The following is a 22,941-nucleotide window of genomic DNA, read 5'->3' as shown; positions in this document are numbered from 1 at the left end:
AAAGTAAAATATTGACATTAAAAGTAGCATTTTCCTCATGTAGTAGTTTCTTACTTAAAGAGAGGCTGATAATAGATGCTACCATCATTCCCACCTATTTTGTCCTTATAAAGCAAATAAGTAAGTTTCCTTGTACTGTGCTTCATTGTTGTAATTAGGATGATGCACCCATTATTTATTGCTTTGGAACAAGTTACCCCCAAACTTAGCAGCTTAAAACAACAGACATTTGTTACGTCGTCGTTTCTGGGGGTCAGGATTCCACACACAGCTTAACTGGGTTTTGTGCTCACAGTCTCCCATAAAGCAGCAGTCCAGGTGTTGGCTGTGGCTTTAGTCCTCTCCAGGCTGGAGGGTGGAAATCTACCTTCCAGCTCACTCTTTGTAGGTGTTAGCAGGATTTATATCTTGGCAGGCTGTTGGGCCGGCTGTTGGTTGGAGGCCACCCTCAGTTCTTGCCACGTGGGCCTCTGTAGGGCAGCTCACCACATCTGGCTTCCATCAGTTGATCAACAGAGGGGGGGAAAGAGGGAAGACCATCTTTTTGTAACCTAATCTTAGAGGCGACGTTCTATTACTTTAGTAGTGTTCTATCCGTCAGAAGCAAGTTACTCAAGCGCGCATTCGAGGGGATTGAACAGGATGAATATCAATCAGTAGACTTGCTGGAAGCCATCTTGGAAGCTGCCTACAACTGTGAAAGACCCACATTTACTTCTTTTTTATTATCTCAATATCTCGTGTGTTTAGGTCTTTCCCTTACAGTTGGTTTTTTAAACCTCTTGAGAAAAATAGCATAACCTTTGTATTCCTACTCTGATGCTTCCTGCAGTGGCCACAGACACCTCCTAGATGCTCATGGATCATTTCTTGAATTAAATGTGAGGAGTTCTAGGGGCACCTGGGTGGCTCAGTTGGTTAAGCATCTGACTTCAGCTCAGGTCATGATCTCACAGTTTGTGGGTTCGAGCCCAGCGTGGGGCTCTGTGCTGACAGCTCGGAGCCTGGAGCCTGCTTCGGATTCTGTGTCTCCCTCACTCTCTGCCCCTCCCCCACTCATGTTCTCTCTCTCTCTCTCTCTCTCTCTCTCTCTCTCTCTCTCTCTCTCTCAAAAGTAAATAAACATTTTTTAAAAATTTAAACATGTAAGGAGTTCTTACATGTAAGGATATGTGCATGTGTACATGTGTGTATGCACATTTGTATATGTGTGAACACCTGCCACATTCTTTTTTGCCAGATAGATAGTAGCTTAAATAAGAAAACTGCATTTTTACCTTGTTTCATGTTTGCTTTTCTCAGTATGGCAACATTCTCATTTTAACACCACTCAATTCTGCTTGACGGTTATTTCTGTTAAAATTCAGTGTATAGCCTGGCCCATAGTAGTTCCTTAAATTTCTTCAGTGAACTTGTAAAATAGTTTACTTTTTAGAATTTTATTATAAAAATTAAAGCACATTCAAGCATTTGCAAAAATAAAATACTCTAAGGAACCCATGTATATGTCAATCAGCTTCAACAATTATTAATGTTTTACCAATCCTGTTTATCTTCCTACCTTTTTTTTTCTGTAGGTTTTTGTGTAAATCTCAGGCTTTTTGTTATATTACTTATATATATATATACTTGATTTTTTTTTAACAGGTAGATTTTTTTTTTAAAGAGCATAGCTTCCTTGGGGCACCTGGGTGGCTCAGTCGGTTAAGTGCCCGACGTCGATTCAGGTCATGATCTCATGGTTCATGGGTTCGAGCCCTGCATCGGGCTCTGTGTTGACAGCTCAGAGCCTGGAGCCTGCTTTGGATTCTGTCTCCCTCTCTTTCTGCCCCTCCCCTGCTTGCGTTCTCTCTCTGTCTCTCTCAAAATAAACATTAAAAAAGTTTCTTAAATAAATAAAAGAACATAGCTTCCATGCCACTATGCACATATCTAACAGAAAAAACAATAATTTTTTAATATCATCTATTACCTATTCCGTGTTCAAATTTCCTTGGTTGTTCCAACAGTAATCTTTTATAGTTGGTTTGTTTAAATCATGATTCCAACAAATTCCATATATTTTATTTGGTAAATATGTTAAGGCTCTAAATCTATAAGTTTGTGGAGTGAATATAAATGGTGAATTTTGCTCGAGTAGTGTAGGACATTTCCTTGTTTGTCTAACCTGGTGTCCATTTCCCCTTCATCAGGGCACTCCTATTTTCTCAGGAGTAATGAGTTCTTCCCCACTAGATACAGCCTGGAAGAACCATCATCTGGGGCATCTGACCCAAGGTAGCCCCATTAGATTGTCCTTCCCTTGAGATCTTGAGCAGAGAGAGAAGGACCGTTGGAATTGCATTTTATCTTAATGGCCAAGACTTCATTGAGCGTGCTGTGGATCATTGGAGTTCCTGCTTTTTAGCTGCCTGCTTCAACTATAGTCCTGCTAGTCTATAGCAAGACTATATTTTCTTTTGCTTGCATCCAGAGACCTCTACTTGATGAAAATAAAAACTCATTCAGAAAGGTTACTATCATTTCTCTCTTGGTGTCCTTATATTGTTTCTTTCCACCTTTTCTCTAATCTGACTTCAGTCTTTATCTTTTATTCCTCGAAGTATTTCTTTTTTTGCCTTTTCTGTTCAGATTAGCGGTGCATTCTTCTTTGTTCCATTTTTATCCAATTGAACGAAAAGGAAACTCCTCAATACTCTTGTAGTATCATTAGAGTAGTGTGTGGCACTGGCATTTGGCCAAATTTGGAACATCACTGCTCTGTCAGGATGTGTCTGCTTCTTTGGCAAACCTGCTTGATTGAAATTATAGTTGTCTGACCCACTGATTATCTTAAAAAAGAAACAAATCTGTCAACTTGTATCTATACCATTCCGTAAAAACAGAGTGTGAGGAAAATTCTCTGCCACAGCTTTTCAGTCGGAAATAGAACCTATAGAATATTTGGTTGGGGATTTGTACTTACCAGTAGCAAAGCACATTCTCTCCAGGAATTCTGACTGCTCATAGCTAAAGATCTAGTTGATTCAGATTCAGCCTCATCTGACTTAGTGGATTGTACTAATGAATAATGGTCTTTTTTGAATGTAAATACTTTTGTGTGAGTCATTGCTAGAATAACTTAGAACATTTATAAATATATTCAGTACTCTGGTACTGATGCTGTAATGGCTTTGTAACTTTAATAAATATGAATTTCCAGAATGTCATATTCTTAGGCAGTACACTTGTCTTTGAAAAGATCCTAAAGAGATTTTTATGAAAAATAACAAAGTAGGGACTTTTTTAAAAAGTTCTTTCTAAATGAACAACAATAAAATTTTTTTGACAGTCTTTTAAGACTCATGTTAAAACTAAGAAAGCTGCCAGCTGTCACAAACTCGAAGAATATAGACAGACACAAGATCAAGTGAAGATCAAGTGAAAAAATGAGTCTTCCAGCCAATAATCAACTCTTTTGCTTGAGGTGATACTAAAATGTTGTCAGAACAAAATAAGAAAAGGAACCGAATAGGAGAGAGAGATGAAGAAAACAAAGAATATTTACTCAGCAACATGGAAGAATTTTTTTGCTATAACTCCTTCACACTGTCAAGGACACTTTAACGTTTATTTATTTTTGAGACAGAGAGAGACAGAGCATGAACGGGGGAGGGGCAGAGAGAGGGAGGCACAGAATCGGAAACAGGCTCCAGGCTCTGAGCCATCAGCCCAGAGCCCGACGCGGGGCTCGAACTCACGGACCGCGAGATCGTGACCTGAGCTGAAGTCGGACGCTTAACCGACTGAGCCACCCAGGCGCCCCATGTCAAGGACACTTTAAAAATGTTGGGTGAGAGAGAGCTGTATGAAACAGGGGATAAGACAAGAATATACAGTTAAATAGTTAAGGAAAGATTTTTGAAGATAGATCAGTGATTTAAGAAGCTAAAAATTCAGAGTGGCTGCACAGTTGACACTGTAACACACACACACACACACACACACACACACACACACGTCTCCAAGGAATAAAGGTTTAAAAATCATACAGAATGCGGAGCAAAAAGTAAGAAAGAAGTGAAGCTGATACGGTTGGAGGACAGAAAAACATAATTTTTATGGTCGAAAAAGAAAAGATAAATAGGTGAGAATTGAATGAGTATTACTTTCTGAAGTTGATAGAAGAAATACATTTAAACATTTTATTCAGAGACATAGGTAATCACTACTGAAATAAAGGCAGGCTCTATAATATCCAAATTGCCATATCAAAAAACAGATATAAAAATCTACAGACCATCTAGTAAAAGAAAGAAAACAGGAATGAAAGCATAACAAACAATAAAGATAAAATCAGATGAAAAATGAGACAGAATATCTATGAAATCCATTTAAATGTATTAAAAACTCAGATTGGGTCAAAAAAAACTAAAATTATTCAAAATTTAAATGAAAAGTACTGGCAGTGACATTCCAGGGAAATACAAATTGAACTTTGAAAGGGTTGCAATATTATGATCCAGTAGAATTAAGTTAAAAATAAAAGTATTGCCTGGGAATGGAACACTTTATAATGCTGAAGGGTACAGTCTGCCCTAAGATGGAACTCTCCTGAGCCAAGTAGTGCATTGAATATTCCACTGAAACATACAAAGGAAATCTATAGGAAACAAAAAGGTAATTGACAAAATATTGTAGCTGTTGTATAGATGTAGATTCATAACTGTTTCTTTGGTATTATATTCCTGGCACACATCCAGTATAAAGGGGTACTTAAATTTCTTTTTCTAATTTTCTTCCTTTAATTGTCCTTCCTCCTTTATAACTGCTGTATTGTTGCTCTTTGAATATGAGGTATTCAGTCCGTCAAACCTGTCACTCCTTACTCTGCAGACCCATCTCGCGTCCCGTTTTATAAAAATAATGGCCGTAAGGCATAAGTAATCTTACCTGTCTGCCTGCCTTCTCTCACATACTGTGTTGTTTCTTTGCATAGTAGAATAGATGTTTCTTATTCTAACACTAATGCCTGCATTTCCCCTCCATTGATGGTGTCACATCATGTCCCATGCTGATTATTAACAGACGGCATCTCTAGCTCAGATCTTTCCTGTGCACACACCCACAGAGCCATCTGCCTCACGGACACCTATCTCTCTGGAGATGCCCATCAAGCATCTCAAACCTGTCATGCCCCAAATTGAACTCATCACTTTCTTCCCTAATCTTACTCTTCCTGTAGAACTCATTACTTCAGTGAATGAGTCTCCTAGTGAATCCGGGAGACTTCCATTTCTCATACGGGCTGTGGTTGGTGATTGGTGGGAAGTGTAGTGGGTTCACCTGTATTACACATGGGTTGTTTTAGCTATGGACAGAAACATTTTGTCATATGACTTCCAAAACCCGCATGTGGAACCAAATTAATGATAAATCTTGGTGTTTAGTGAAGCAGTCTCTTCACTGTATCAGCCTAAAATAAGGACCGCAGAAGAGTCTCCAGCTAAGCTAAACTGTTTTAAGGCATTGAAAGATGGGCTATATTTGTACCCTTGAACCAGGTGACTGGTCTAAGTATGCTATTCCCAAGTGCATGTCCCTTCCCTCCCATGTCTTCTGCTTGCTAGTTTCTGCCTGCATGTGCATTTGCCTTTTTTTTTTTTTTTTTTTTAAGTAGGCTTCACACCCAGCACAGAGCCCAATGCAGGGATTGCACTCAGGACCCTGAGATCGTGACCTGAGCTGAGGTCAGGAGTCGGACACTTAACTGACTGAGCCACTCAGGTGCCTCTACATTTGCTTCTTTTTAAGGGAGTGGCATTTTACTCTTTATTCCTGTGTGTCAGATACCACAACTAGTTGTCTTTGACCAATCAGTATCAAATGTGGATGTTTGTCATAGATAAGGAGGTGGCATATCACTTATAGGTATTTTGGGTTTTAATGTGTTGAAATGCTAGTAGTTTAAACTGCTATGTAAGCAGAAGCTTTTAAAAAGCAAGCTTTTGAGTGGGGAACAATTTCTAGTAGCTTTCTTAACAGGCCTTTTACCTGTTTCCAGACTCTTGCCAACTGAGTACTGTAATAAAGACAACTGTTTGAACATCCTGTTTTATCTAGAGACAGTGGCCTACAAGATCATTATTTGTTTTAAAACCTTTTTTCTTTTTGTTTATATTTTCTGCTAGATATTAAGGCTAAGACACACCACAGGTGTAACAGCAAAGAAAAATGTTGCAGCCTTAAGACGTGAAACTTACACAGTGGATTTTATTAAAAAGCAGATTGAAGAGTTCAACATAGGAAAGAGACATTTAGCCAACATGATGGGAGAAGATCCAGAAACTTTTACGCAAGAGGATATTGATGTAAGTACAGTTACTCTGTTGGGAAACTAATTACTGTAGTTTTAACTGTTGAAATTACTTTTCTCCAGCTTGAATTCTTTAGCTCTGTGTAAATTTTAATCAAACTGTCAGAATAAGGACAAATACCACTATGCATTGCATGTTGGAACCAGGCTTTCGAAGAGAGAGATGCTACTGTGTATTTCAAGCATTATAAAGCCGAGTGAGTTTTAGATTTTAACGAGAAATGGATAACTTTATTGTTTCAAGGTCCTAGGAGTCACTATGAATGCTTATACACAATTTGGAAACATTTATCCAGTTGTGTAGTCTTAAACTCCACTTTCTTGCAAAATGATGATGAAAATATAGTCAAGTATACAGGAAATTCCATAAGTAAACCTGAGTCAAGTGTTTTTTATTATCTTAACTATACATAAATTTTCAAAGTCAGGGCATGTTCTAAATGATTTGAGAGTTGAGAGTTAGAACTCTATTATTGTTCCACTCTTGAGTTGTTCTAACTCTCATAAAAGTAGTAATGATACATTTTTGCTAGACATGTCCCAACATAGTTAACAAAGATACTTAAAATTTAACAACTTTGTAACTTGTTCTAAGTTTTTTTTATTCTATTTTGCATTTCATTATAGTTAACATAGTGTTATATTAGTTTCAGGTGTACAATATAGTGATTCAACACCATACAACACCCGGTGCTCATCACAAGTGCACTCCTTCATCACTTATTTAACTCCATCCTCCTACCAACCTCCCGTCTGGTAACCATCAGTTTGTTCCTTATAGTTAAGAGTTTGGTTTTTGGTTTGCCTTTCTCTTTGTTTCCTTTGCTCATTTTGTTTTGTTTCTTAAATTCCATATAGATGAAATCATATAGTATTTGTCTTTCTCTGACTGACTTATTTCACGTAGCATTATACTCTCTAGCTCCATCCATGCCCTTGCAAATGGCAAGATTTCATACTTTTTAATGGCTGAATAATATTCTTCTGTGTGTATGTGTGTATCATATCTTCTTTATCCATTCATCTATCCATGGACACTTGCTCTGCTTCCATGATTTGGCTGTTATAGATAATGCTGCTATAAACATAGGGATGTGTGTATCCCTTTGAATTAGCGTTTTAGTATTTTCTGGGTAAATACTCAGTTGTGTCATTGCTGGATCATAGGGTATTTCTATTATAGATAGATAGATACATAGATAGATATAGATATATAGATATAAATAATTTATCGTGAAGTTAGCTAACATACAGTGTATGCAGTATGCTCTTGGTTTCAGGGGCAGATTCCCTTGATTCATCACTTACATACGACACCCAGCGCTCATCCCAACAAGTGCCCTCCTCAGTGACCATCACCCATTTCCCCCTACCCCGCCATTAACCCTCAGTTTGTTCACTGTATTTAAGAGTCTCCTATGGTTTGCCTCCCTCTCTGTTTGAAACTATTTTTCCCCTTCCCTTCCCCCATGGTCTTTTGTTAAGTTTCTCAAGTTCCACATATGAGTAAAAGCATTTATCTCCCTTTCTCTGGCTGACTTCTTTCACACAGCGTAATACCCTCCAGTTCCATCCACATTGTTGCAAATGGCAGGATTTCATTCCTTCTCATTGCCAAGTAATATTCCATTGTATATGTAAACCACATCTTCTTTATCCATTCATCGGTCGATGGACATTTGGGCTCTTTCCATAATTTGGCTGTTGTTGAAAGCACTGCTATAAACATTGTGGTACATGTGCCCCTATGAATCAGCACTCCTGTATCCTTTGGATAAATTCCTAGTAGTGCTATTGCTGGGTCGTAGGGTGGTTCTATTTTTAACTTTTTGAGAAACCTCCATACTGTTTTCCAGAGTGGCTGCACCAGTTTGCATTCCCACCAACAGTACAAGTAGGCTTCTTTTTCTCCACATCCTCTCCCAACACCTGCTGTTTCTTGTGTTGTTGGTGTTAGCAATTCTGACAGGCACGAGGTGATAGATATCTCATTGTAGTTTTGATTTGCATTTCCCTGTTTTCATGTCTGTTGGCCGTCTGGATGTCTTCTTTGGAGGAATGTCTGTTCATGTCTTCTGCCCATTTTTAATCGGATTATTTGCTTTTTGAATGTTGAGTTATAGAAGTTCTTTATTATTTTGGATACTAATGAATTGCAAATATCTCCTCCCATTCCATAGGTTGCCTTTCAGCTTTGTTATTTCCTTCACTGTGCAGAAGCTTTTATTTTGATATAGCCCCAGTGGTTTATTTTTGCTTTCATTTCCCTTGCCCCAGGAGACATATCTAGAAAAATGTTTCTGTGGCCAATGTCTGAGAAATTACTGCCTGTGCTTGGTTCTCTTCTTGGATTTTTATGGTTTCCATTCTCACATTCAGGTCTTTAGTCCATTTTGGGTGTTTTGTTTTATTTGTTTTGTTATTGTTTTATTTTAAGAGAGGGGGGGCCCAAGTGAGCGAGGGGCAGAAAGTGGGAGAGACAGAGAGGAAGAGAGAATCTCATGAGGGAGAGACAGAGAGAGATTAGGAGAGAGGGAGAAGGGCTCACCCAAAGCAGGCTTGTGTTCACCAGAGCAGGGCTCATGCTCACCCAAAGTGGGGCTCGAACTCACAAATCGTGAGATCATGACCTGAGCCAAAGTCAGATGCTTAACCGACTGAGCCACCCAGGCACCCTTTTAATGCATTTGAATTTATTTTTGTATATGGTGAAAGAAAGTGATCCTTTTGTATGTAGCTGTCCAGTTTTCCCAACGCCATTTGTTGAAGGGACTTTTTCCTATTGGATATTCTTTCCTGCTTTGTTGAAGATTAATTGACCATATAATTGTGAGTTTGTTTCTGGGTTTTCTATTCCATTGATCTGTGTGTCTGTTTTTGTGCCAGTACCATATGATCTTGATCACTACCACTTTGTAATATAATCTGAAGTCTGGAATTGTGAAACCTCCAACTTTGCTTTGCTTTTTTAAACTTGGCTTTGACTATTCAGGGTCTTTTGTGGTTCCTTATACATTTTAGGACTTTTTTGTTCTGTGAAAAATTCTGTTGGTATTTTGATAGGGATTGCATTAAATGTGTAGGTTGCTTTGGGTAGTATAGACATTTTAACAATACTCGTTCTCCCAATCCATGAGCATGGAATGTCTTTCCATTTCTTTGTGTCTTCTTCAATTTCTTTCATCAATGTTTTATAATTTTCAGAATATAAGTCTTTTACCTCTTTGGTTAGGTTTATTCCTAGATATCTAATTGTTTTTGGTGCAATTGTAAATGGGACTGTATTAATTTCTCTTTCTGCTGCTTCATTATTAGTGTGTAGAAATGCAGCAGATTCCTGCACATTGATTTTGTATCCTGTGACCTTACTGAATTCATTTATTCTAGTTTTTTGGTGGAGTCTTTAGAGTTTTTTATATGTAGTATCATGTCATCTACAAATAGTGAAAGTTTTACTTTGGATGCCTTTTTTTTTTTTCCTTCCTGTTGTCTAATTGCCGTGGCAACGACTTCTGGTACTACGTTGAATAAAAGTGGTGAGAGTGGACATCCTTGTCTTGTTCCTAACCTTAGGGGGAAAGCTCTCAGTTTTTCCCCATTGAGTATGATGTTAGCTGTGGGTTTTTCTTTTATGGCCTTTATTATATTGAGGTATATTTCATTTAAATCTACTTTGTTAAGGGCTTTTATCTTGAATGGATGTTATAATTTGTCAAATACTTCTTATGCATCTGCTGAGATGATCCTTTCTGTTATTGATGTGATGTATCACATTGATTGATTTGCAAATATTGAACCACCTTTGCATCCTGGGAATAAATCCCACTTGATTGTGGTGAATGATTTTTTTTTTTTAAGGTATTGTTGGATTCTGTTTGCCAGTATTTTGTTGAGGATTTTTGCAAGGATGTTTATCAGAGATATTTGCATCGATGTTTATCAGAGATATTTGCCTATAGTTCTCCTTTTTTGTGGTGTCTTTATCTGGTTTTGGTATCAGAGTGATACTCTCTTTATAAAATGAATTTGGAAATTTTCCCTCTGTTTTTTGGAATAGTTTGAGTAGAACAGGTCTTAACTCTTCTTTCAATATTTAGTAGAATTTGTCTCTGGAGCCCTCTGGCCCTGGACTTTTTGTTTGTTAGGAGTTTTTTGATTACAGATTCAGTCTTCTTGCTGGTAATCAGTCTGCTCAGATTTTCTATTTCCTGTTTCTTCAGTTTTGGTAAGTTATATGTTTCTAGGAATTTTTCCATTTCTTCTAGATTGTCCAATTTGTTGGCATATAGTTTTTCATAATACTCTCTTACAATTGTTTGTACTTCTGTGGTGTTGGTTGTTATTTCTCCTCTTTCATGGGTAATTTTGTTTATCTGAGTTTTTTGGGTTTTGTTTTGTATGTTTGTTTTTGATGAGTCTGGGTAGAGTTTTATCAATTTTGTTGATTTTTTTCAACAAATCAACTCCTGGTTTCATTGATCTATTGTTTTTTAGTTTGTATATCATTTATTTCTGCTCTGATCTTTGTCATTTCCTTACTTCTGCTCGTTTGAGGTTGTATTTGTTCTTCATTTTCTAGTTCCTTTAGGTGTAAGAGTAGATTGTTTATTTGTGATTTTTCTTGCTTTTGAAGTAGGCCTGTGTTGCTATAAACTTTCCTCTCAGAACAGCTTTTGCTGCATCCCAAAGGTTTCAGGCTGTTGTGTTTCATTTTCATTTATTTCCATGTACTGTTTGATTTCTTCTTTGATTTCTTGGTTGACCCATTCAGTGTTTAGTAGCATGTTATTTAACCTCCATTTATTTGTGCTCTTATCAGTTTTTTCTTGTGGTTGGTTTCTAAATTTATAGTATTTTGGTCAGAAAAGATGTATGGTATGACTTTGATCCTTTTGAATTTGCTGAAACTTGTTATGTGGCCTAATATGTGATCTGTTCTGGAGAATGTTCCACATTCACTTGAAAAGAATGTTTATTCTGTTTGAGGATGGAATGTTCTGAATACATCTGTTAAATCCATCCATTCCAGTGTATCATTCAAAGCTGCTGTTTTCCTTGTTGATTTTCTGTTTGGATGATCTATCCATCGCTATGAGTGGGGGTGTTAAAATCTGCTACTATTACTGTGTTATTATCAATTAGCTCTTTTATGTTTGTTATTAAGCATTTTGTGTATTTGGATGCTCTCATGTTGGGTACATATATATATTTACAGTTGTTATATTGTCTTGTTGGATTGTCCCGTTTATTATTATATGATGTCTTTCTTTGTCTCTCTTCATAGACTTTGTTTTAAAGTCTATTTTTGTGGAGTGCCTGGGTGGCTCAGTCAGTTAAGTGTCTGATTCTTGATTTTGGCTCAGGTCATGATCTCACGGTTCATGAGTTCAACCTCTGCCATTAGGCTCTGTCCTGACCGTGCAGACAGAGCCTGCTTTGGATTCTCTCTCTCTCTCTCTCCTCTCTCTCTCTCTCTCTCTCTCTCTCTCTGTCTCTCTCCCCACCCCCCCCCCCCGCCCCTCTCCCGCTTGCTTACACTCTCTCATAAATAAGTAAATAACCTTAAAAAAATGGTCTGTTTTTGTCCAATGTAAGTATTGCTAATCCAGCTCTTTTTTTTTTTGACATCCATTTACATGAAGTTTCTTTCCCCTCACTTTCAGTCTGCAGGTGTCCTTAGGTCTGAAATGAGTGTCTTGTAGGCATCATATAGATGGGTCTTGTTTTATCCACTCTGTCACTGTATGTCTTTTGATTGGAGCACTTAGTCCATTTACATTCAAAGTAATTATTGATAGATATGTATTTATTGCCATTTTGTTACTTGTTTTGTGGTGGTTCATGTAGTTTTCTGCACGCAGTATGCTCTCACTTGCAAATAGAAACAGCTTAACTTCTTTCCTTCTAGTCTGGATCCATTTTATTTCTTTTTCTTCTCTAATTGCCACGTCTAGACATTCCAGTAATGTTGAACAGAAATGGCAAGGGTAGACATCCTCATCTTGTTTCTGATCTTAGGGGAAAAGCATTCGGTCTTTCACCAATAAATACATTAGCAATGGGCTTTTTGCAGATACTCTTATCAGGCATAGGAAATTCCATACCCAATTTATTGAATATTTTTATTGTAAAGAGGTACTGGATATTGTCAAATGGTTTTTATTTTTATTTTTTGCTTTTATTGAGACGATCATGCCTTTTATTGGTGTGGTATGTCACTGTAGTTGACTTTTTTATGTTTTTATCATTATTAAGTTAGAGTAGTAACAGCTACTTTCATGTTGTAAAACTGAAGAGATAAGCGTAAGCAAAAAAAAATATTATGACATAGCAAATCGCAAAGTCAGTCATAAAGGAGGGTCTCATTTTACCGACAGATTTGTTCTGGACTTGATGGAAACAAATGCTGATTTTCTAATTATTATTATTATTTTATTTACATAAATTGATGTGGATGTTAAACTAACCTTGTGTTCCTGGAATAAATCTCACTTTGTGTGGGTCATCTTTTTTATGTGTTTCTGGAGTTAGTTTGCTAGCATTTTGTGGAGGATTTTTGTATCTGATTGATACTGATCTGTGGTTTTCTTGTAATGTCTTCGTCTCATTTTGAATTCAGGGTAATATTTGGCTTCATTGAAAGAGTTGGTGGGTGTTTTCTTCTGTTTTCACAAGAGTTTGTGAAGAGTTGGTATTTAAATGTTTGGTTGAATTCATTTGGGCCTGGGATTTCTTTGTGGTTGGTTTTCTTTTTACTGCTGTTTGCATTTAAAACTGGTTCTCCTCGGGGCACCTGGGTGGCTCAGTTGGTTAAGCCTCTGACTTCAGCTCAGGTCATGATCTCACCACTCATGAGTTCAAGCCCCGCATCGGGCTCTGTGCTGACAGCTCAGAGCCTGGAGCCTGCTTTGGACTCTGTGTGTGTCTCTCTCTCTCTCTCTGCCCCTCCTCCGCTCATGTGTGCGCTCTCTCTCTCTCTCTCTCTCTCTCAAAAATAAAGATTCCAAAAAAAATTAAGAAAAAAAAACCAATAAAACTGGTTCTCCTCTCTCTTCTTGGGACCTGTGTGCCCCTGAGTAACTGTTGTCAGCAAGAGGATCCCACTACCCAACTGAGTTTACCACTATGGCATTTTTGAGGATCTTTACTACCTTTCTGGGCATATGGGGCATATTTAGCTTATTGAAAGAAATAAATTCCTTCAGTGGCTTTGTAATTCTGTCTGAGAAGATAACCATTTTCACACTGTTAGTATTAAAAATTAACTGTGTTGTTTGGAGTGGTTATTTCATTGCTTAGATACTTAATCAGAATATTAGTTTGGGATGTTAAAAATACTTTCAAGAGGATTTAACTTCTAGGTAGCAGACACAGTCTATAATTTAATTCATTTACCTGCTTGAAAGTCTAGGCTCACTGTGTAATTTTCACATTGGTAAATTAGGTGCCATTATATTCAGATTAAACGATTTGTTATTTTATATATTTTAGAAATTGGTTTTTCCGTACTACTTGTCCAATTGCTAAAATAATGATAGCTGAAACTATCTGTAAAATGTACTTAAGCAAAAATACTTAAGATTGAAAACAACTTTCATATATGAAGATATCTTTAAAATTTGTTAAGGTGTTCGCCACAGACACACATGGGTGTCTCTATCTAGCGTATTCTTTTTGTATTATTAGAGGAATCTAAAAGGATCCTATCATTCAGTCAGGTTGAAACAATATGTTTTGTTCTGGTTCTTACAATATAGAATTGCTTTCCGGAGAAGAGGTATTTAAAATCAGTATGTGAATGTGAGAGGTGACAGCTTCTCTGTACTTTTAAAACTGCATGTGTGTATGCAGGTGGTGAAGGTAACTTGATGTTATTTTGTGTCCTTTTGCTAATAGAATATAGTAAAAATCTCCCTTAGATTTAGCCAATAGAGTGATAAAATCATGAATTAACATGAAAGCCATCCAATTGCTTCTTTAAAATTTTCTAAAATGAAGCGGAATTTCTTGTGTTGTAAGGAATACATATATCTACGGAATATATAGGACTTTGTTGTTAAATTTAAGTTGATTTTTTTTTTTTTTTAAAGAGATTCATTGTAGTTGAAGTGATGCTTTTGCAAGATGCAGAACCTGGAATCAGGAGATTCCTTGCAGTGTCACTAACCACTATAATGTTTGGCAAGTCACAGCACTCTGTCACTTGATTTTCTCATCTCTAAAATAATACCTGTTTGCCTACCTCAGAATATAAGTAGAGTATGAGATTAATGCAGCGTGTTATTGTTCTCATTACTGTTAAATGTCATAAGTAAAATCTACTATAATTTGAATCATTCACTAGTTCTCTAATTACCTTTGTCACACACATCTCCCATCCCACCTAAGACTGGATGTCGAGGAGAACAATAGGAAGTGCCTTTGAGTATATTGATTTACCACTGAGTGAATGGAACAAGAGATTACGTTGTAGCCACAGGTTGGGATTTGGTCTCACCTAGCACACTGCCTAAATGCCCGTGTGGAAGTGAATGGTGACCCCAGTGACATAATTCTGCCGTGTTGGACTTCCCTGCAAGTGATTGATCTGCCTCACTAAGTCTCACATTTAAATCAATTAGCTCTGGGCATTTTATTAAATTTAGTGGACTGTCTTTGGCATCTAAGTAGATGTAAAAGCAAAAAAGGACAGAGACAACCAGCTCAATTCTTTATCCAAAGAATTAAAAGTATATATACCTATTGCAGTTCCTGTTTGTGTGTGTATTTTCAAACCTATTATTTGTGTTTGAGATTTGGCTGTATATATAACCTGAAAGAGTATATAGCTGATGAGTCTTATGTAGCGTTTCCATACTGACACAATGCTTAATTATTTCTAAAGACAAAACCAAATAAATTTCAGATACCCAAAATCAGGAAAGTGCTTTAAACTTCCAGATAATCTTTTGGAAGGACACTGTGATTGCTTTTACATATTTAGAAGTTGTAATGCTTTTTTGTAATGTGTTTAAGAATTGAAAACCAGGTACAGTAATTTTTCTCTTATTTTATATGATGAGGAAATTAGATAATCTGCAAAAGTGAAGTTTCCAGATAAGGGAAACTATTTTTAATTATTATCTGTAATGAAAAATACCACCACTTATCAAAAACCTCCTATGTATGTGCAAGATGCTGTCTGGGAGCCTGGTATACATTACCACATTCAATCTTTATAAAAACCTTATGGGGTCAGTATTTACTGTTCAGGAATCCAGGGCTGGCCAGGTCTTTCTGTATGCAAAGCCGGTTTTTCCACACTTTCGAAGATTAATTTTTTGGGTAACATTTTCTAAAATAAATGATGGTCTTCCCAGCCTTATTTAGCAGAGTATAGGGAGTGTAATTTAACCTTACTACGCCTCAGGATTTTCCTTTTAGCATGGTTGTCGAGCTGTGATAACCCTGACTGTGGCTCGTCGTTCCTGTTTGTCCCTGTACTGAATGGCCTGGCTATGCTTTATTGCTGATCCCTGCCATCTCCTTTCCTGTCAAGATGTCTGTGAGTCTGCCTCTGGCTGCTCTCCCCTCCAGCCTTCTGGCATAACTAAACTTGTTAGGCCTGAGAATTAAAACTAACAGCCACTGAACTTGGCGTGAGGACCTGCGTGTCCTTCCTACGAAGTAAAATCGTGAATTTATGTCGGCTAATTCAGCTCTTTGTAGGCATTTTTCTGTGGATTTCTAGGTTTAGAACTTGATTGCAGAAGGCTGAACTTGAATAGAAATCTGGCCCTACTGAGTGCAGCATATAGAATATGTGAAATTATACCTTGCTAATCGTACATGCTATGTATGTATAACGTGTATAAAGGCTTTTAAAAAGAGTACAGGGCTGGGGCGCCTGGGTGGCTCAGTCGGTTGGGCAGCCGACTTCAGCTCAGGTCATGATCTCGCTGTCCGTGAGTTCGAGCTCCGCGTCGGGCTCTGTGCTGACCACGCAGAGCCTGGAGCCTGTTTCGGATTCTGTGTCTCCCTGTCTCTCTGACCCTCCCCTGTTCATGCTCTGTCTCTCTCTGTCTCAAAAATAAATAAACGTTAAAAAAAATTTTTTTTTTTAAATAAAAAGAGTACAGGGGCCCCCGGGTGCCTCATTCGCTTGAGTGTCTACTCACTTGAGTGTCCACCTGATTTAGCTCAGGTCACGATCTCACGGTTTGTGAGTTCGAGCCCTACATTGGGCTCTGTACTGACAGTGCAGAGCCTGCTTGGAATTCTCTCTCTCTGCCCCTCCCCTACTTGCATGTTCTCTCTCTCTCTCTCAAATAAACTTAAAAAATATTTTAAAAAAAGATTACAGTTGTGGATTTGCAAAATAAAAAGAGGTATATATGTTATAAAATTTTCTGAATAAAAATAATTCTTGTCACTTTTAATATTTACTTAAAAGTTACATTATTTAGAAGTTTATTATTAAAGCTACAGCACTGTATATTGGCTAGCATTTTTTTGTGTGGGTGCAAAATTACTTTGCTGTATTTAATGCTCAATCTTGGTATTGTATTGATGTGACAAAAATTTTTAGTTTGTGAAATAACAAATTAACTAGAAAGAAATTAGTCATGGGCAAAGTAGATTTTCTGCATTTCGAGATAGTTTAATTTTTGCCTACTATTTTAAGTTCTTTTGAAAAGGAAGAAACCACTCGTTGCACTTCCCCACTGAACCACTATGATGCTGCTTTACCTCTAGCAGATCTGAGAGGGTCGGTCCCCTCTCACAGTCAGTAGTGTATATGGTCACTTGCTGGAAATACTTAAATGCTATGCTGAATGTTTTGAAAATCTGTCTTAATCCTGTGGTTCTCAACTCCTGTTCCTTAAACCTTTCACAGATTACTGCCAAATGTTGATCAACATGTAAAACATATTTTGGTCTATAACCGTACGGTTACCATGAGGAGGATTGAACTGTCAGATTGAATAGTGAGCCGAGTGGGTTCTGTATTCAATGTGAAACGGTTCCAACTTGGCCAAGAGAAGACTATGTGTACGGAGACTGCAAAGAAATAAACCCCCAGCGTGTAATGGAGGCAGGGCTGCATCCGTTTTCCTTAGTGACCCAAGGCAAAAGGCTGGTCCAGTGACATTGTAACACATTGTTATGCTAGAGTAGACAGTGGGTTACAGTTATTTCAAAATCATGCTATCAGCACCCAAAGAAGTTGAGGACCACTGCTATTTACATTTCCCGTTTTGAATTAAGTAGTATCACTTACTAGTTTTAAGTTGGAGACATTTCGGTTGTGTTAAACGTTATGGATACAGAATTGCACTTGCATTTACTAATGTCTTTATTTGGGAATTAAAAGTTAAGTTCTACATTACTATAGCATTTCAGGAAAAAAGCCAGCAAATTGATATATAACACTGCTGAAGTCTACCAATTACTTTTTAATTGGTATTATAGACCTCATTCTGAAACCAGAATGTTTTATTCTCCTAAGTGTGAATATGCTGTATGAAGTTTCTCTAATTGATTTGCTGTGCCCATTCCATTTGATGTATCATTTTTCACAATATTTCATAATTTGTGCTCACTTCTAATGAACAGAGTCGTTAGGACAGGCATGTCTAAGTACAACTGACAGCTAACATTAGGTGCCAGATGCAGTTTATAAAGCTATGTAGAACTGTAGAGAACAGTTTAAATAAATTAGCACCTGTACATTAGTCTCACTTGCTGGTAATTTATAAGCGAATCAGTAGAGATGACATTTAGGTAAGTCATTGATCAAGTTAACAGCTGCAAACCCACTGCCCAGCTGGGATACCTAATTAATAGAGATTGCATTCCTGACCCGGTGCTCCTCCTGGGTTGAGCCTGCAGTCCTTTTATACTTTGATTTAAGCCTAAGAATGTAGTTAAATACTTTGCCTTCGTTTTAGAGAACGCTTGAATTACCCAGTATTCTAGTTAGACACCTAGAAATGTAAGAAACATATTTATGAGATGAGAATTACCTTACTCCGTGACTTATGTGGATGAATTTTTTAAAAATTTACATTCTTTATTTTTGTCAGTATTTTTTTGTTTTAGATTCAGGTAAACCATGCTGTCGTTCAATAAATATTTTTAAATCTTTATTTTATTTCGAAGGGGAGGGCGGAAAGGCAGGGGGGAGAGAGAGAGAGAGAGAGAGAGAGAGAGAGAGAGAGAGAGAGAGTGAGAGTGAGAGTGAGAGTGAGAGTGAGAGAGAATCCTAAGCAGGCTCTGCACTGTCAGCACAGAGCCCGATCTCACAAACCGTGAGGTCATGAGCTGAGCCGAAATCAAGAGTTGACTTAATCGATGGAGCCACTTAGGTGCCTCTAAACTTTTAAAGGTTTCTGTACTTATCATTAAATGTATGCTCCACTTTTTTTATCTCCAAAAGAAGCAGAATTTTTGTGGTTTGTTTTTTTGTTTTTGTGACAACCAGCTATTGAACCTGCATCACGTATATAACATTGTTTTCAAATTTGACGTAACACCTAAGATTTAAAATACCTAAGAACTTTGCCAAGTTGAATTCCAGAACTTAATATAGGAAATGTTAATCTAGAACTTATTATAAGAAAATAGGTTTTTTTCCCCTATCCCTATGGCTCAGAGTTTCTTCTGAGTGAACTTAAGTCTGAAAGATTAAGTCATCAGCAACCTTAAATCAGAGTAAGGCAATGATTTGGCATCTACTTAGGTATATAATCGTAGACATTGATGATGTTTGCACACGAGTGTTAACTACAAGCTACACCCAGAATCTGGTTCCTACTAAGAAAAGGTTCTCTTGAAACCCAAATGCTAACCTAAGACAAATACCGATATTGAGCTAGTAATATTGTTTTCAAGCTTCTTGAAGAAAATTGATCCCCTACTGATACACAGTTGGCCTTTCCACAACACAGGGTTCAGGGGTGCCAACCCCCTGTAGAGTCGAAAATCCTCAGAGAACTTCTGACTCCCCTAAATGTCACTTAGCTACTTATTAATGGCCTACTGTTGACCAGAAGCTTTATCAATACCTTGTATCGATACAGTTGATTAGCACATACCTTGTATGTTGTGCGTATTATACGCTATGCAGTTACAATAAAGCAAACTAGAAAAAAGAGAGTTTTAAGAAAATCACAAGGAAAATACATTTACAAGTACTGCACTGCGTTTATCAGAACACAACTCAGCGCGTACCAGGGACTCACAGGAATTGAAACCTGTGTCGTTCACTGGTCAAATGCATATATTTCTGTTTTTTGTTTCTATGGAAGAATTGGCTGTTTCTTAGTTTATGTAATAGTTTTTTATGTAGATTGCTTAGAAGTGAAACAATGCTTATTTCAGATGATTAGAAAACTTCTGTTAATTCTACTGTAGTTGATACATGTGGTCCAAGTGGGCTAAACCACAGTTCAGATGTGAACTGCCAGTTCTCCTCTAATTTTAAGATACTTGAGGTCCTAGGCCATGTCCTGCTGGTGCTTTTTCTCTAGTGCCCAGTAAGTGCCACACATGTGCCAGGAACCCTGGAACATTACAGGTGACGAGTTTACATTAGCAGAGAGTCAAATATTTCTCTCACCGCCTTCCTTCGCTGATTTTCTGGTTGACTTAACCTCACCTATCTTAATATTTCAATTCTCCGTTTTTTATCATGCTAATATAGATATTTCTGAATAACATCAGGAAAACTTTTTTAAAAAAGTATTTTAACACTTTCTTTGCCTTTGTTTCTCATTTTCATTTCTGGTACTTCTAAAACTTTCCCAACCAAATCTTTACCTTAATTTAAAATTAAAAGAAATTTTTTTCAATGTTTATTCATTTTTGAAGGATAGAGAGACAGAGGACAAGCAGGGATGGGGCAGAGAGAGAGCGAGACACAGAATCCGAACCAGGCTCCAGGCTCTGAGCTGTCAGCACAGAGCCCTATGCAGGGCTCGAACTCCCGAACCGCGAGATCATGACCTGAGCCGAAGTCAGGTGCTCAACTGACTGAGCCACGCTGGCGCCCCACCTTAATTCAAAATTTTGTGTGAAAAAGCCCTTCTGCCTGTAACCATTCTTGCTGCTGCTTCTTTGTTATACTTATTTGAAATACGGTCCTTAGCCTTATGTTGAATTAGGAATACTATTGTTAGGTACTGTGCATTTTGGGAAGCCCCGAGGACTCAAGGCGTGAGCCCGTGGAAGACTTTATCTTCTATGAGATGTTTTTCAGGTGCGGGGCAGAGGCTGTCATTGTAAGGAGTGAGGGTGAAGCTGTATGCCATCTGCAGGGAGAGCTTGGGGAAGTCTCTCGAGCCTGTGGCTTTGGAGAGAAACTGATTGAGGAAGCCAAAGGGGCAAATTAGTAGCGGTATGGAGAGAGGTGGAGAGGTAGATGCCGTATTTGGAAGGGCTTGCACAAATCCCTTTCTGCTAAAGTGTCAGGTCCCCGTGCCCTAACAGACCCCTGTAGGGGTTTGGGATGTGCCTGCCTGGCCTTGATTACACACAAGTCATCCTGGTCAAGGAAGGTGAAATCTTATCCCTGGGTAAGGAGACAGTCTGAAAAGCAGGAAGCAGGAAAGCTGTCGTGTTCCCTGGTGGGATCGCTCTCATTGCAGGGGCCAGTACCCTTACAGCTGATGGCAGAGCTTCTGTAACGAGATGGCAGTGACTTGGGTGACACCGTGCTCGGAGGTTGGTGCTGGCACAGCAGACTGCAGCACACACACACGGTCTCATACTTTGCAAACGTGCACAGTGTCCAGGAGCTGTGTCACTACCAGCAGCGGTAGAGAAAGCTGATGGGTGCCTGCCTCCTCTCACCATTTCTGCCTTTAAGGTGGCGGTGGGGACCTGGACTGAATGCGCTGCAGACACTGGGAGAGGGTTCCCTGGAGGGCGTGTTGCAGACGAGGCTCTGTCCTCATGGGCTCTGGAGGATGACCTTGTTCCGTCAGGTGGGCGTTCCGAGGCCACAAGAAAGAAGGGGATGCTTGTCATTTTGGTTGTTTTTTTCTTCCTTTTGCTTTGTTCCTAGGAGGAAAGAGGTGCAAAACAAGCAGGAGTTTTCAGTGTTGGTCACAACTCGGTATTTACATCTTTTTCTTTCCAGTAGCAAGTTAAGATTAACTGGAAAGGAACAGACGGGGGTGGCAGGAGCCGCCAACTGTAATAAGGGCCCCTGAATTAATAAACATCACGAGAGGACTAATTGGGTATCTGTCGAGTCTTGTGATATTACTTTCATTTTCACCTCACGTGAGTGTTCGTGTGTGTATGTATATGCCTAGGTTTTCCTGCCACTTACTGTATATAAATGTTTCTGCCTCCTGTCCCCAGCATTTAAATTCAGGCAGAAATGGGGTATAGAATCCAAGTTCTGAGACACAGTTAAGTTAAAGTCATTCTGGTTAGTAGCAGAGGGCCTCAGTGGTATCAAGAGAAATGTCAGGAAATTCGACTTTCTACAGCTTTCCCTGATGCTGAGTTCCCCATCCAAGCCCCCAAGGAATCAAATCACAGATCCAGAGTATTAAAATGCCCTCACCTCACAGAAGAGAAAACTAGGAATGGCTATCAAGTTCATTAAAATGAGCTAACGTTAAAGTTTAGTTCCTCAGTCACACTTGCCACGTGTCAAGTGCATCATGGCCGCGTGGGCTACTGGCTGTCGTATCAGCCAGCACAGATTCTAGAATATTTCCATTATCGGAGAGAGTTCCTTTGGACTGTGTTGACCAGAAGATTGCTCCATCATTTCCCCCCAAGTGAGAATTTGAATTTTTTGCCTTATTTGAAAGAAAGAGAACACTTTGGAAGTATAAGTAATATCATTCTGTGATTTCATTTTATATTGTCTTTCATTAAAACAATTCAAAATACCTGAAATATTGGTTTTGAAAACAGTTCAAAAATATACCGAAAGAATCAATAGAAATTTAGAAGTGTAGACAATAGTTGCTTATATCTGACTGAAACAGCAGTTGCTTATATCTCACAATAGTTGCTTATATCTGAACTGAAAACAATTTCAGTTCAATTGTAAAAGAATAAGATTCATCACTTGTATGTGTGTATGTATCTGTGTGTATACACACACACACACACACACACACACACACACACACACATCTATGTATTTATGTAGGTTTATTAAACATGGGGGTAGGAACCAGAACTGAAAAAGCGAAATATTCTAGGCTAATAGCAATAGCAGTAAACATGAATTTGTATACTTTTTCTTGTGAAAATTTCAGTCATACAGAAAAGGAGACATCATTGTACAGTGCATACCCGATGCCCGTCACCTAGTTTAAATAACTTGACATTTTGCCATATTTACTTCACCTTCCTATTTTGTGGCTGAACTACTTTCTCTTCAAGTCAATTACAAACATTAGGGTACTTTAGCCCTTCATGCATGAGTGCATATCTCCAAAAATTGGGATGTTTTCCTGTACAACCACAATACCACTATCACGTTTAACAAAATTAATTTGAATATAGTCTGTAGCAGGGTGTGAGAACATTTATATATTAATCTGTATTTCAGTTTCCCCAATTGTCTATAAAATGTT

General features: G+C 38.1%; 1 protein-coding gene across 1 annotated transcript in view; it reads left to right on the top strand.

The window, feature by feature from the left end:
- The window catches only part of MRPS9 (mitochondrial ribosomal protein S9), a 65,111-nt gene that overhangs the window by 4,483 nt on the left and 37,687 nt on the right, over window positions 1-22,941 (top strand). Inside the window, exon 2 of the mRNA XM_019428498.2 lies at window positions 6,171-6,350. Within this exon, the coding sequence (XP_019284043.1) occupies window positions 6,171-6,350 (180 nt within the window). The remainder of the gene's footprint in view (window positions 1-6,170; window positions 6,351-22,941) is intronic.

Source organism: Panthera pardus, unplaced genomic scaffold (assembly GCF_024362965.1).
Source record: "Panthera pardus isolate Hobbes unplaced genomic scaffold, ASM2436296v1 HiC_scaffold_25, whole genome shotgun sequence".
NCBI classification, from domain to species: Eukaryota; Metazoa; Chordata; class Mammalia; order Carnivora; family Felidae; genus Panthera; species Panthera pardus.
This window is presented reverse-complemented; position numbering and strand designations above follow the sequence as displayed.